The sequence below is a fragment of the Strix uralensis genome, chromosome 4 (genome assembly GCF_047716275.1).
Source record: "Strix uralensis isolate ZFMK-TIS-50842 chromosome 4, bStrUra1, whole genome shotgun sequence".
Taxonomy (NCBI): Eukaryota; Metazoa; Chordata; class Aves; order Strigiformes; family Strigidae; genus Strix; species Strix uralensis.
In genome coordinates this window covers 94739316-94754302 of record NC_133975.1, presented here as the reverse complement: position 1 = coordinate 94754302, position 14987 = coordinate 94739316, and the positions used below count along the sequence as shown (strand labels likewise).

The 14987-nt window shown below is 50.9% G+C and overlaps 1 protein-coding gene across 4 annotated transcripts in view; it reads right to left on the bottom strand.

Annotated features, from left to right (window-relative positions):
* SLC8A3 (solute carrier family 8 member A3) overlaps positions 1-14987 on the bottom strand; it is a 149348-nt gene that overhangs the window by 2999 nt on the left and 131362 nt on the right. For all 4 annotated transcript variants that reach the window (XM_074867988.1, XM_074867989.1, XM_074867990.1 and 1 more), the window contains 4 exons: positions 12330-12347; positions 2750-2874; positions 2114-2213; positions 309-584 (listed from right to left, as the gene is read on the bottom strand). In XM_074867988.1, coding sequence (XP_074724089.1) covers positions 309-584; positions 2114-2213; positions 2750-2874; positions 12330-12347 — 519 coding nt within the window. The remainder of the gene's footprint in view (positions 1-308; positions 585-2113; positions 2214-2749; positions 2875-12329; positions 12348-14987) is intronic.

Below are 14987 nucleotides of genomic sequence, written 5' to 3'. Positions count from 1 at the left end.
AGGGAAGGAGAAATCACTGGGGGTCCAACAGGAGAAATAGGCAACCCTTCACGTCTGGGGGACAGGGGAGGCTCAGGTGAGGCACCAACCATGTTGGGACACGGACCTCTCCTGGTGCACACCTCCCCTCCCAGGTCCAGGGACCCCATATTGCCACCAAGTGGGGTGCAGACCTTGCCTGGGGACAGGGCTCTGTGGAGCCCCTTCCCAGCCTGAACCCCATCCCATGACAGAGCTGCTCCCCTTGGGGCAGGAGAGCCACCAGAGGACTTTCCTCCCACCCCATTCCCTCCCCGTGGCCACCCCACCTGGTACAGAAGTGCCAAAGGCGACAAAGACGACTGCAGTCACCGAGTCCTTGAGGCCAATGGTGCAGCCAAAGTGGGAGGCGAGATCGCCGATGACGGCTGTCAGCATGCCGATGATGAGGATGGAGACGACGAAGCAGGCCCAGCCGTTGCAGTACTCGGTGGGGGGCACGCAAGCGAACAGCACCTTCCAGAAGACGGTCAGGAAGTGCATCACGTAGTCAAAGCAGGACGGCAGGCGCTCCTCACCAGACTCATCCTCGTCCTCATCACCCGCTGCAAACAACATGGAAGGAGAGATCCAGCGCTCATGATGGGGCAGGTCAAGATTAAGGGGGTGGGCTGCAGCCCATGCTTGGCCCCGCCGCCAGGCCTCCAGAGATGCTGCTCTCCTGGGACAAGGTGGCACGGTGCTGGCCACAACAGTGGGCTTGGGGCACACCAGGTCCCTCAATGATGGGTGAGGCTTGGCAAGAGGGGTGCCACCTGGACACCTGCAGGGCTGAGTAGTGGCAGGGCGGTGTGTTGTACCCACAGAAGGGCAGTCCTGTCCCCATCCACAGGCAGTCACATAGGATGTACTCAACCTGTGGAGATCACCATTGAGGGGCACCATGAAGTTACACAGGCAAGTGATGTTTTGGGGTGAAAAATAGCAGAAAGTGATAGAAATGGGAAACTGGAGACACCTCTTGGTCCTCCTGTCCCAGAGCACAAGCTGGTCACTAGCAGTGCCCCAGCAAGAAATTTCTCATCTGTGTGAGGGTATCAGCAGCAGCCCTCAGGGGGTTCCCCTCAGCCTGGTGGGCCAGGTCAGCCCTGAGGCTAGAAGCACTGCTGGTCTTTGTGCAGACACAGGACAATGGAAATAAACTGGAGGAGGAGAAAGCAGGTAGGGAGCACAGGGGAGATGGCAAGGGAAGGAGAAAGATATAGGAAGAGAAAAGCAGGCCTGGGAAAAAACATTGCTCCAAGAATGGATGTACTGTTTCCATAGAAGCAGTTTCTCTTAATTACTAAAATGAAGAAAACTGAATACCCCACATCTCTTCTTTCATATCAGAAGCAGCCCTTGTGGCCACTGGTAACAGCTCCCACTCAACTGCCTGCCTCCCTGCTGCCCGCACTACAGCTGGGTGGAAAACAGCCCTTTGGGGAAGGTGTCAAAACATCAAGGAAAGGTTCAGAAAGGTGCCCAAGTGCCATTAATGGCATGGACATGCCTAAAATGTCTGCTCCACAGCTGCCTGGCTCTGGAAGTGGTGAGCTCTCTCAGGCTTCCTGGGCAACAGCTGGCAGGTTTCTGGACCCTTCCCTCCACCAGCTGCTGCCTCGTGGGGCAACATCACCTGTCTGCATGTGGTAACACTCCCTACTCCCAGAGACTCTACTGGCCATGGCAGACAGGACATCTTCCAGCAGCAGGAGCTACCTGAACAGGACAGCACTGGGCATACCAGGAGCCAGCAGCCCAGCCAGGATGGGATTTTTGCTGCCTGTATGCTGTTCATTAGACCACTGAAGCAGCAGGACCACCGCCAGTGGACATAAAGCCTTTGAAAACTGGCCTCCCAGATGGCTCTGGACCAAAAGATGGATCTCCTGAGCTCCTGGTTAATGTATCTGCAAAAGCCCAGTATATTTGGAGCAGAAGAGCTCTTTGGACTGGCTTTGATGATGGACACCATGCATGCAACAGCTGAGCATCTCTGACCAGGCAGACGCTATCTCCTGAGCCCCGACAGCTCTCACACCAGGCAGCATGAACTCCGTGGATGCTGGTGTGGGTCTGATCTCCCCCTCACCTGCACTGACGGTAATGGCCTCCATGAACTGGTCCCTCCAGGAATGTGTCCCTACAACCAAAGCCAGGTTTGTCTTCTTAATCAGCTTGTCCACGGTGCTCTGTTGTGGAAATAAAGATGCACAGCAATTAAACTGGCTGCTAGCAGGCAAGGCTGATCTTGCAGTGCACTGTGGTCTCACAGACCCTTCCCAAACTGTGGAAATGCCACAAGCACTCTCCTACCAGCCAGGTGAGGCCATGACTGGACTTGGGCCCACCTTCTCCCTGGACAGGCTGACCCAAACCTCACCAGAGCCACCTTGTTTGCCACCCCTTAATCCTGATGAAGCTCCTTCTTCCCTCACCCCTGCCTCACCAGAGACAGCTTTGCTCCTGCCCTCTCCTGCACACTGTCTTCTTCTGCTTCCAGCAAGGCTCCATTTTCTTCCTCCCTCCACCTCTGCCTACCAGCAGCTACTTTCACTGGCATTTCTTGTAGGTTTCCCCCACCCTTTACAGCACTTCATACTCCTTTTCCAGCAGCCCTTTCCCTGCACATGCAGCCACCCCTGCTGTCTCAGTCCTGCTCTCCATGGCTGCTCTTCAGTGCCACATGGCTTTCCCCTCCTGGAGGACCACTAGAACAACTACTGACCTTGAATTCATAGGATTCCTCAATGATGACTTCTAGTTTGGGATGCTCGCCGAGTATTGGTTTGCCCATCTCTGCAATCCTCTTGGCTTCCTCCTCTTCAACCGTCAGCTTCCTCTCAGCCACCTCTGTGAAAACAAGGTCAACACCAAGCTGTAGACAGCAGCCCTGGAGCTGTGGGGCACCACAGGGGCTTGTCTGCAGAGCCTGAGCACAGGCTTCTGCAGCCCCTTCACAGCTTGCTAAGCTCACGCAGCGATCTGGGGGGCGGTGGTGGGGTGCTGGACCGCAGAAATAAAGGACCAAGATTTCTGAATATCAGTTATTCACCAAGAACATACATAATATGGTTTTAACTTAAAAAAAAAAAAATAAAACCAAATGTTTCTTCAGCCTGCACTGGTGCTCTTGAAGGACATATGCCCTCCCATCCTCCCTGCAGCAGCCACATCTTTGGGGAGAGCGAGGTACCCATTCATTCTGTCATTTGGCACAAGTGTCCTTTAAGACAGCCTTAATGCCCTGGTGTGTTTCCTGGTTTGAATGAGCAAGAGACAGGGTCTTTTTATTCCCCTTTGATTAGAAAATCACTGTTGGCACCCTTGATTTAACGCTCAGACAGATACACACAGTTACAACCACATGTGCACATATGAACACATTCCTAGCATTTGGAAAAACGAACATGAAGAAGTAAGTCAGGAACCAAGTGGTTTTTTCTTTCATATTACTGTATGTTTAAAACTAAACCAGGACCCCAAGTCAGCAGCATGCTGAGATGACCCTGTGTCGGGCTCATCTTGCTGATGCCCCAGTGAACCCAACGAGGTGCCTGGGGAGGTTCTGGTTGCCTGGCACTGTCCCTGGCCCTGACCCTGACCCAGGTTTCCTCTCCCAACCACCCACCCAAATGCAGAGACAAGCCGATGGGCTCTCTGAAAAGCCTTGACATCTCAAGAAAGAAGCTGGGTTTCCCCTGGCTTTCCTGTGCCTGACCAGTCGGGGCGTACGAGCTGCAGTACAGGGCCCAGCTGAGTGTGGGAGCAGGAGCTGGAGTTCTGCAGAACCTGGGGGGGGGTATTACAAAGGCAGAGCACCTTGTTCTTGCTAAGCAGAGGGTCAGACGTTACCCAAAGTTTCCTGAAGAGGTTACAAACACCCCAGGTAATGCCTCAGGTGTGATTAATCCCACGTGGGTCCCAGCAGATCTCATACTCTGCACAAAAAATCACACAGAAATTATAAAGTCCCAGGGAAATCTAGTTATAAACTCTGCCTTCTCTTCATCAGCTTGGCTAGATTGATTGTAAAGACTGCAAGACCTGCAGAGTTTATAAAATATATAATAACTCCTGTGGCAGGTGATGTTATTATAACCCATCACAGAAGCAGAAACAGCTGCATCCATCATTTGAAATCAATGACGTACATCAAGACCATCACTGCCTAGCTCGAAGACAGTGTACTCTGGATTTGAGAATCCTCAGTTTACAAAAAATGACAGAGACAGGGGAGCACAGTGCCTGAAGAAGATGGGCAATGCAGGATACCATGGGATGGTGGGGCAACTATAGGCAAAGACCAACTGAACACAGAGGGGAGGAGGCAGCTGAGCTGGAGAAGTGCAGAAACAGGGGTGAACCTGGAGAAAATGTTCTGCCTTATGCTACATTTGGAGGCATGAACTGATGATTATCAAGAACAAGATTCAAGTTACTTCAATTCACTTGAGCAGGGAATTAGATGAAATCTACGTCTTTTTTTCCAAGACAGAGATTGAGAAAGTCCAGTCTCTGCCTCTACCTGGAAGTGTTTGAAGATGACAAGCTGTACCCATTGTTGAAAATGCAGGTGCTCACACATCAGTTGCCGTACCACATACGTGGCTCACTTCTGTCTGAGCTCCCCCATAACCTGAAGCTCGGGGGAGGAGGCACCCTCAGCTCTGTGAGGCCCAGATTGGCAGATGAGCTGAGCACATGCTGACGTGTGCTGACAGTACTGAGCTGAGCAAAAGCACAGCAGCCATCCCAGCAGGGTTGCAAAGCTCGGACTTGGGGACAGTCTGGCTCACTACAACCTTCGCTGGGAAGTAACTACATCTGAAAAGGTGTGGCTGCAGCTGGTGGCACGGTCCCTTGGGCTCTCACCCACTAGCTGCAGTTGCACAGAGAAGAAAGCAAAAGTCTGGAATAAGAGGAGCTGCCCTGAAAACGGGGACTATGAGGCAGAATTTTCTTGGCTTAACAACTCCAGGAGAAATGAGGCAACAAAACCTCAGTCTCCACTTCAACTGATTTGACAAAAGCCTTTGGCATGGTAAGACAACATGGAGCCTCGTGCAAATATTAACTGTCTAGGCAAAGTTGAGCTGCAGGTAGGTCTGTAAGCACAATGCAGTGCAGAAAGCTTTCTCCTCCCCATAGGGAGTGGTGTCCAACACAGAAACCTGGCATCTTGCTCTTGATGGTTTATGTACCTCTGCCAGGCAGGACAGTGCACAACCTGAAACCCTCCTTTGAGGAGGAAGATCTCCTGCATCTCTTCTCACTGTGCACCAGGTCCAAGGCTGCTGGGCAGGCTGCATGGCAGTGCCTGTGTCCACAGCCAGAGGCAGGACCTTTGGCTGCTAGCAGGTGGCTTTGTTGTCTCTGCAAGCCACTTGCGGATCACCTGCTGATTTGATGAGCCTGGAAATCACATGCCAGCCAGCTCTTGGAGTAAATCAAGCTACATGTCCATGTCCAAGAGTGGAGAGATTGCTCTGGCATCCTGGGGTCTGGATGCAGAGTGAGCATGGGACCAGGCACTGCACCAAAGTGAAGGTGCTGGCGCTTACCACAGCATTGAACGGCTGTGGGAACTGTGTTGTTTTTAGAGGGCACCTTGCCAGCGGAAGAAGTGCCACCAGAGACACCTTCAAGCCCTAGTTAGGCCACTTGTGGTGAAGGGACAAGCTGACCAGCAATGGAAACCTGCAGCCTGCTGACAGCATGCCCACCGAGACATGAATAATGGAGGCCTTGCTGTCACCGGGCAGGTCCTCTGCAGTGAATATGGTGAACTGGGGCACAGAGAGAAGAAACACCGTTGTCCAAGAAGGCACATCAAGGATGTCCTATGGGGGCAGATGATTGAATGCCACTGCCAGGCTAAGTCTTTCAATGTCAGCTGCAAGCAAACCCCAGGAAAACAGACATAGGCAGCATGTCCAGATGGGTACCTCACAGAAATGTTATGTCCTGGTTTCAGCTGGGATAGAGTTTATTTTCTTCCTAGTAGCTGGTACAGTGCTGTGTTTTGGGTTTAGTGCAAGAATAATGTTGATAACACACTGATGTTTTAGTTGTGCTAAGTAGTGCTTATCCTACCTTAAGGATTTTTCAGTTTCCCATGCTCTGCCAGCAAGCAGGTGCACAAGAAGCTGGGAAGAAGCATGGCCAGGAGAGCTGACCTGAACTAGCCAAAGGGATATTCCATACTGTAGAATGTCATGCGCAGTATATAAACTGGGGGAGTTGGCCTGGAGAGGATTGCTGCTTGGGCATTGTTCAGCAGGTGGTGAGCAATTGTGCATCACTTGGGTTATATTTCTCTCTCTTTTGTTATATTATTTTTCACTACAATTCTTATTATTGTTATATTTTTTATTATTGTTATATTTTATTTTAGTTATTAAACTGTTCTTATCTCAACCTGTGAGTTTTACTCTTTTTCTGATTCTCTTCCCTATCCCACTGGGAGCAGGGAGGAGGGTGCAAGCAGCTGTGTGGTGCTTAATTGCTGGCTAGGGTTAAACCATGACATGATAACAGAGGAAATTTGCAGATAAGGAAAAAGAGGTAATTCCTTCATGACTCATTAAAAAGCAGCCACAAAGCAGTTGTGAATGTGCAACAGGAAAGCAAAGCACAGACACCTAACAAATGTCAAAGGTGCATCTGAAAACATTTAACCTGCCATTGTATTTTCACTGAGCCTCTATCCTAATGTAGGAGACAAACAGAGATTGAGTCATATAGAATCATACAATCTTTTGGGTCAGAAGGGACCTTAAGGATCATCTAGTCCCAACCCCCCCTGCCATGGGCAGGGACACCTTCCACTAGACCAGGTTGCTCAAAGCCCCGTCCAACCTGGCCTTGAACACTGCCAGGGAGGGGGCAGCCACAGCTTCTCTGGGCAACCTGTGCCGGTATCCCACCATCCTCACAGTAAAGAATTTCTTCCTTGTATCTAATCTAAATCTGCCCTCTTTCAGTTTAAAACCGTTACCCCTCGTCCTATCCCTACACCTCCTGATCAAGAGCCCCTCCCCATCTTTCCTGTAGCCCCCTTTAAGTACTGGAAGGCTGCTATAAGGTCTCCCCAGGGCCTTCTCTTCTCCGGGCTGAATAACCCTAGACATTGAACAACAATGTGTCAGTATTGTGCTGGATCTTGCTCAATGCACTCATGCAAGTGACCCATAGGTGCCAAATACCAGGCTGCTGACTGTCCTCTGAAATTAAGGCAGTGCCATTTGTGGCAAGGAGGACAAGCTTAGGAGCCCAGTTGACATGTCTTTTGCCCCAGCCGATATTCGCCATACAGTTAAGTGGGAGAGCTAAGCACCTCCAAAGAGCAATACAAAGCACCTACATGAATCCTCCACTTCTCCCCACCTACTGTTTAGGATGCGTTAGCACCCTGTAGCAGGAATCAGTGCCAATCTCTGCAAAATACCAGACCCCAACCTGAAACTGTTCCAGGCCTGCTGAGTCTACCTGTTCTGAGGACTGAGTTGAGCCCCATGTGTACAGACCGAGCAGCTGTGAGGGAATAAACTCTTGCAGCATCCCAGTGGCAGAGCACACTTCCAATGCTCCTGCCTTTCAGGGAAACGCTTCATCCAGCAGCAGGGTGAACCAACCTGCCTTCGGAGCTGCAGGAGCCTGCTGTCTCCGCAGCAAGCATGGGACATGCTCCCATGCAGTCTATGGTAGCCACAGACTACCTCCCTCCTGAGGGATCGGGTGTAGAGCTGGCGTCTTGGAGGGCTCCTCCAGGAAGCAGGGACAGGGCATTGATGAGGTGTGTCACACATCACCCCAGTGCGGTAGCCTGCAAAGACGACTACCAAAGGCTGTGATAAATAAAACACAAGGGGTGGTGGGGAGGGACAGATTTTTAATTGGGAAGGTCAAGTCTGTCAAGGTGAATGCCCAAGCTGCAGCTCAATTATTAACTAGTCTGATTTCTGTTTGTATCAGCATCAGTACCTACTTTTCAATGCGGATTGCACCCTGGACTCCCTGCTGTCAACCTCAATTAAGCCTGATAAGGTCTGGCTATGCCCAGCAAGAACAGGAGCTTGCCAGGACCTGCAGGGCTGCCTCCATCTCCTCCCTGGGAAGGGGAAGGTGGTGAGAGAGAGGTCCCCTAAACCCTGCCTGCTCTGGCACACAGGTGTGTGCTACCACTGAGTGCCAGCAGCCTATCTGGGCTACAGGAGCAGGCACAAGCTGCTAAGGCTAGGCAAGCTGGGGCTGCTGCACCAAGGTACTCTGCTCCTCGTGCCAGGGAGCCCAGAGGTTAGTGAGGAGATGCTACAAGCAGGGGAGACAACAGGTCTGGTGAGACCAAAGGCTGGGTGGGAGGAATGAGAAGGAAGTTGGCTTTTGCCCAGCCTGTAGCAATAGCCACAGCTGACATCTGCTAGGCACTGGACCCAGTGCCTGCCTGCAGGAAACAAGGAGAGGTTTTTGGTTACACCACTCCGTGCTCTCACTTATTCTGCCTTATTCAGGGTCAGTTCAGACCCTTAAAGGTAGGACAGAGGAGAGGGGCCAGCTGCTTCCAGTTAAGGTCCTGCCACTGTTGTGCTCTGCAGCCCTGGGCATGTCCCTGCTGTGTCATGCTCACTCCTCAGCTCTCTCACCCACGCCTGCAGGGATATCCTGGGAGTTGATCTGCAGCTATCTGCAAAGTGCTTTCAGACCTACACATGATGGGAAGTTTCTTGGGCTCAAAATAGTGTAAGTGTATCCCCTCCTTCTCTTATTTCTTTCAGGGGAAAGGGGAGCACTGAGCAGTGTTCCCACATCATGCATTGCTCCTGGAGGGTACATGGATGCTTGTTCACTCAACCTCCTTCAGACCAGGGGGACCAAATGGGAACTGGATATTGCCTGTGGCCTCCTGGACACATCATAAATCAACGTTACATAAGGTCCATTTCCACAGGATAGTCTGGCCACTGCACCTTTGGAGCTGAAACAGGCAACAGGAAGGCCCTGTAACACTGTCAGACAGGTAAATACCCATCCCTAGGCAATGCTGCAAGACTACCAAGCAGTCACAGACCAGTTTGTATTCCCTGTCACTTGGTGAATAAATTGTATTAAAACCAGCAATGTATTCATGAAAGATTGCTATGAAGGCCAGTTCACACCCCTTGAGCTATCTTGTCTCCATCCATTTCTAGAGTGGGCATGTATCTGCATGAAGGTCACCCCTTCTGGGGACTGTGCTGCTAGGAAGAAATTAAAGCAACAATTAAAATGGGATTTTTTTTGTTGCCGCTCAATAAAATATAATCCTGGCTAAACAAAGTAAACAGTGAGCATGAATGAGTTCCTCTCTCCAGAGCGCTGTCAAGCCATCAATCACAACTGGGGAAGACTGCTGGCTAAAAGACACTCCAGCTTTTGAGGTTAGCATATGGATATGTCCTTTACTGAAACACATGCACAAGCACCGGCAGCCTGGGCTGCTTTCTAAAAAGGGAGGAATCTGCTTACTTAGCCCTGAAAGCTATTTTTGAGGCGTGATACATCCCGTACACATGCCCCAGCGTCCTTAACACTAACTGGGAAACGCTGCACATTCATGAGAGGGAGGCTAAGGCACAGGGCTGGGAACTGCGCAATATTCCACTGCTGGCTCTGCCTTGAGATTGTTGTTGACACGACTGTCCCTGACAGGCCAGTCAACTGGCATCTCTGCTCCCCAGCCTTTCCCACTGCAAAGTGGACCCAGGAGCTTTAATGAATAAATAAAGAAACATATTTAGAAATATTTTCTTTGATCTGGGTGAATATATGGAAATGAGGGTAGAGAAGTATACACCATTTAGATAATTCCTCATCCCTTTAAAGATCTGGACCTCCTGAGCCCAAGAATTTTCAAGCAAAGGCTCTGCTCAGGCTTTCAGTGAGTTTTGTAAAGGCTGGGAAGACCACCAGAGCAGCTTGTCCACTGCTGGCAATGGCAAGGACAACTGGAGTAGCTATGCACTTTGGTATCGAATATTTCCCTGTTTAAAGAGTATACAGAGAGATCATTGCCAGTGCCAAAATAAAAGGTTATGCATCAGAGAAGTTAAAAAAAACCACAACAGGTTTGACTCGCAAGTGACTCCACAGCCACCCCATACTACTGTGGTCCTCTGCAGCCCCAACAGCTGGCACTGGACACTTGGCCAAACCAGGCTTTCAAAAGCTTTGCACAGCCTTGCAAGTCTGGCTCAGAGTGCCCAACTGGAGGAAACAAGTGCTGAGCTGAACCTGTGTCAAAGGCTCTCCCCTGTCCAGTTACTTTGCTTTGTGTAAAATTCATAGCCCTGTTTTCCCAGGGAGGGGTCTGCAAGGCGGAGTGGGGCAGAGCCAGGATCTTCCATTTATTCCCAGGTAAGAGCTGCTGGGACAAGGGAGGCATTTTCACTTGGGCTCATCCAACGGGGCACCCCAGTGCTACTGCAAAGAGACAGGGCCACCACAGTGAGTGGGGGCAATGTCACTGCTGGCCCCGTGGGGGCTGCCAAAGATGCAGGAGGGCGAACACCCACCCTGTTGCTGCAGAGGGGAGACAGGGTGCCCAGTGGTCCCAGGGATGCAGCCCTGGGGAAAGGGGTGCTGCCCATGAAAAGCTGTGCAAGCTGCTCTGGGAGGGAGGGGACAAAGAGCAGGACCAACAGATTCCACGGAAACATTCAATAATGCAGTTTTTTCACACAGATTCCTGTGCGTCTGTGCAATCTAAATCTAACATGACACGGACTAAACGAGGACGTCACTTCTCTTCCCGCTGATTAGCCGTGATGGCCGCTGAGTGACACTCCGGCATGTGCCTCTGCAGTGAGGGGGGCTCTGCTTGCTGGCCGGCCACTGGCTTGAAGTGTATGCAGGGGCTGAGCACTGCGAGCTCAAACCACAGGCACAGAGGGCACCCTGGGGCAGTCCAGCAAGGAGGGCACCCCAGGGACCCCTCCTCCCCGACAGAGAGGAGGCTTTTCTTTATTAAGCGGAAAGCAACTTTCCATAGCTGGTGAACAAGTTCTCCAATAACGGCTGCCAAAAGCAATCACACTGGATCACAACAGAGGGAGGAAAGTTATGTTATTTTAATAGAAATTGTTTCGTTCCCGGGGTTCTGATCAAATTAGGCAGCTACTGAATTAAAGCAATGAAATTACTGGGAAGGAGGCTGTGCTCAACTTATTTCCAGTCCTCCCGGACCTGAAGAAGTAACAAAGGAAAACGTCCAAACTGCTCTGAGGAGTTTTCCATAAACACCCTAAGCTGATATTTGGGGAGCTGGGGACTTCTGCCTGCCACTAGCAATTTTCTAATTAGCCCAATATCCGATGGGCTCAGGTCATCCCTGTGCAGCAGATCTGGCATCCTCTGAAAGGAGCAGAGCTTGAAGCTTGCGCGGCAGATGCTGCTCCTTTGATTTGCAGCACAGCTCAGGCATGATGAACACTTTGGTTTTCAGCTCTGCTTGCAAACCTGTCAGACTTGAGCTCCTCTTTGCACCCTGCATGCCCGTCCTTATCTTTTGACAAATGTTTCTTTAATGCAAATTCAACAGTAATCATATTTGGAATTGAAGGAATAAGAAAAATACAGGAGGCGTACATCGCACTACAGTGGGATCAAGAGAGACCAGCCTAATGGGGATTTCGGGCAAGGAAGGGAGGGCTCAGTATTAATACACATAACATCCTGCCACGGGGAGAGGAGATGAAGAGTGCAGAGTCAGAACTGAGAGTGAGGAGGGAAACGGTGCTGGTGCTTATTGTACCCTGGTAGAGCTGCCCTGGCGCTGAGCGCACCCCCTGGACCCCCCAGGACGGGAGGTGGAGAGCACCCAGGCGCAGGCACTGAGGGGTGATGCATGGCCTGATCTTGCATGGGAAGGGGACACTAGCGCATCCCTGCACCTTGCCCACCCCGCCACCCCCCTGCAGAAAAGCTCCATGCTACCCAGAGCATCAGCACAATCCACACCCCAGAGCTGCCCAAACAGAGGGTCAAGTCACAAACCCAGATCAGCCAGAGCTGCATGATCTGCTTTGCAATCCTGGCTGGGTCATTTCACAAAACCACAGGGAAAAATCTGGAATATAGGAAATGCTCTTAGATTTCAATCAATCACTGGCATGTTCTTAATGCATTGATCTTAACTAGTTCCTGCTAGACACAAACACCATGAGCTTGGGTTGTCTACAACACAGTAAAACACAAACATGGGGGCGGCCTGACCAAAGGGGACAAAAACAGAGCCAGAGCAGGCAGAGGAAAGGAGAAAAAGCACTTACCTTGGGTGAGCAGCAGGGCTGTAGGGAGAGAAGAACATGAGAAAGACAAGGAGAGAGAAGAAAAGAGGGAAAAAGTTAATATCCAAGGGGGAAAAGCTTTTTGCAGATGACGGCTGTCAGTGAGTAATGGACATGGTGCAAGGCGGCGTGCGAGCTCGCCGGGGCTGCATGCCGGGCGCAGGCTGGGGAGCAGACACCGCAGCAGCGAGATGGAGAGGAGGCTGGTGAGCAACAGAGAGCACTGGGGTGCTGGCTCCCCAAAGTCACCACACCCCACCCCCCCCCCAAGTGAAGGCAGAGGGATGGGATGTAGGCAAGGAGTAGTGAGGAGGGGAAGGGAAAAGTCAGGGGGGAGAGTTAACGCTTGCCATCAGGGCTTGACGTGACCCAAACCGATGTGAAGGCATGGGAGGTGCTCCTGCTTCAGCAAGGTGTGTGCGGCTGTGGTGGGGCCTGGCACAGCCGGGGAGCCCCAGTTAACTCGTGAGTGGCTGAGAGGGTGACCAGGGGCAATGGGCAGCTCAGTGAGAAGAGCGTCATCAAAGGGAGGTGTTGATAAAATGGCTGCTGGCCTCCAGTGTGAAACAGAGCAGGGGGTAATGCAGCTACGTGTCATCCCCCAGGACGCCCTGGCTCTCCTACACCTATCCCACGCTCCACAGGTACTGCTCCCAGAGGGTCAGGGTGCCGAGAGGTGCACAGGCACACATAAAGCATCATTGCTTTGAGTCCTCCTGGCTCTCTTTGCTCCCAATTACTGGTCTGCCCAACAGTGCTGCATGGGCACATGCTGTGCAATGTCATTGCAGCGGGATGCAACTGCCTCCTGGGAGATGTGACCAGGTGGTCCTGTGAGATTAGAGGTGGGAGGAAGGGAGAAGAAGGGGGTGAAGGTCCTTGCAAGGGACAACATCACCCTGACCTTCCATACAGGCACAGCCCAGCCCTCTTGCTGCCTTGGGCAGGGACCTCCTGGACCTCCCCTGACTTGATCTCTCCGCTCCCCAGAGCTGTCACAAAGAAACATCCAGCTGGATCGCTCTTAGGTGTTACCCTTAGAAAGCCAAAGCCTGCATCCAAGTTTCAAACTAACTACAGGAGAGTCTGTATAGCAAAAAATACCAAACCTTCTTTGAGAAGGGACAAACACCAGCTCTGTGCCTTAGCTTTGACTTCTACCTGACCTTCAAGCAGCAAACCAGTCCCCAAAGACTTGGTTGCATGCGATGACGGTATTGTAATTACTAACACTTATTATCATGCACTTTTAGTCTCAGAAGCTTAAAACTCTGTACAAAGACTGAGTCGGTATTAACAGCCCCATTTGACAGATGGCGAAGCAAGCAAAGAGAGGCTGAAGGGAACATTCTGCAAACTCAGAAGTGGGCTGGAGTCCAAAAGTACTAATTTACCCAGACTCGCCTGTTCAGGCCTCTGAAAAGTAGGCACTTTTATACAGATGCACCTAATTGTATCTGCGCTGTTTGAAACTGATTTCCTAAGAGATTTGTCAAAGGTCACACAGCACATCAGTGGCAGAGCCGGGAAAAGTAATCCTGAGTCCCGGCTCCCAGTCACTTCCCTGCTCCATCGGGCAACATCCATCAGCACAGCTTTCCCAACAGCCTGCGAAGAGGCATCAGCCCAGTCAAGATCTTCATCCACCTATCCACCTCTCCAGGTGAAAATACCGTGGGCACTCCAGGAGATCTCCTTTGTCTGTGCAGGCACGTAGAGGCACAGTGAAAGGGGAAGGGGCAATGAAAAGACTCCTTGCTGAGCATCCCTGATGTTTCAGGGTCAATTCCTTTTGAGAGTCAAAAACCTTTGGGCAACCATTCGTGAATATGCTCTGCAGCACATACAGTGCCACAGAGCCACGAGAAGCGATGGGCTGTTTGCTCTGCCTGTCCCACCTCCTGTCCTCCATGCAGCTCTGCCTGGAAGTTTCCAACAGGCTTGTCACTGCCCCTTGTAGCATGAATTTTGAATCTCCTCGATTTGAATCTCTCCATCCTGCTGCAGCTCCATGCTACCTTGTGGCCTCCTTCCATGGTCTTCTGGTTCTCCAGACAATGTGGGGAAATTTAATTTGCCTTTTGCAATTACAAGCATTAGTACAATGGGTCGATTCAGTGTTCAAATTTAATATAATGAAATATTACTGGGCCCCTAAGCTACTGTGGTTATTAAAAATAAAAATTGGTTCCTCATGTTTTTTAAAACTGTTATTCTAGTGCTCTGGGATTTGAGTTTATTTTTTCCCCATTTGCTTTTGAGCCTGCAAAAGAACTATTTTTCTCCCTTTCACTTATGATATGATACATGAATATTTGAAGAAGTCTATAAAGCTATGAATGAAACATCAAGAATACAGCATGCAGAAAGCCAAGGGATTATTTTATCTTTATGTTTCTGAGTGAATGCTGTGCATGCAAGCAAGAAAATGATTTCACGGACTAAAGCTTCCTTCCTGCATGCGCATCTGCTAATGTGCCCTTAGCCCTGACCTGTAACGTTTCCTGACAGTCCATCTGGGGATGCTGTACCTGTACCAGCCCTGCTGATGGTCTCCATGCTGTTCCCATCCCACAAGCCTCCCTCCGCTGCCTCAGCCAGGGCTGCATTCCTCCATCCCTCCACGGGGCACCTCTACCC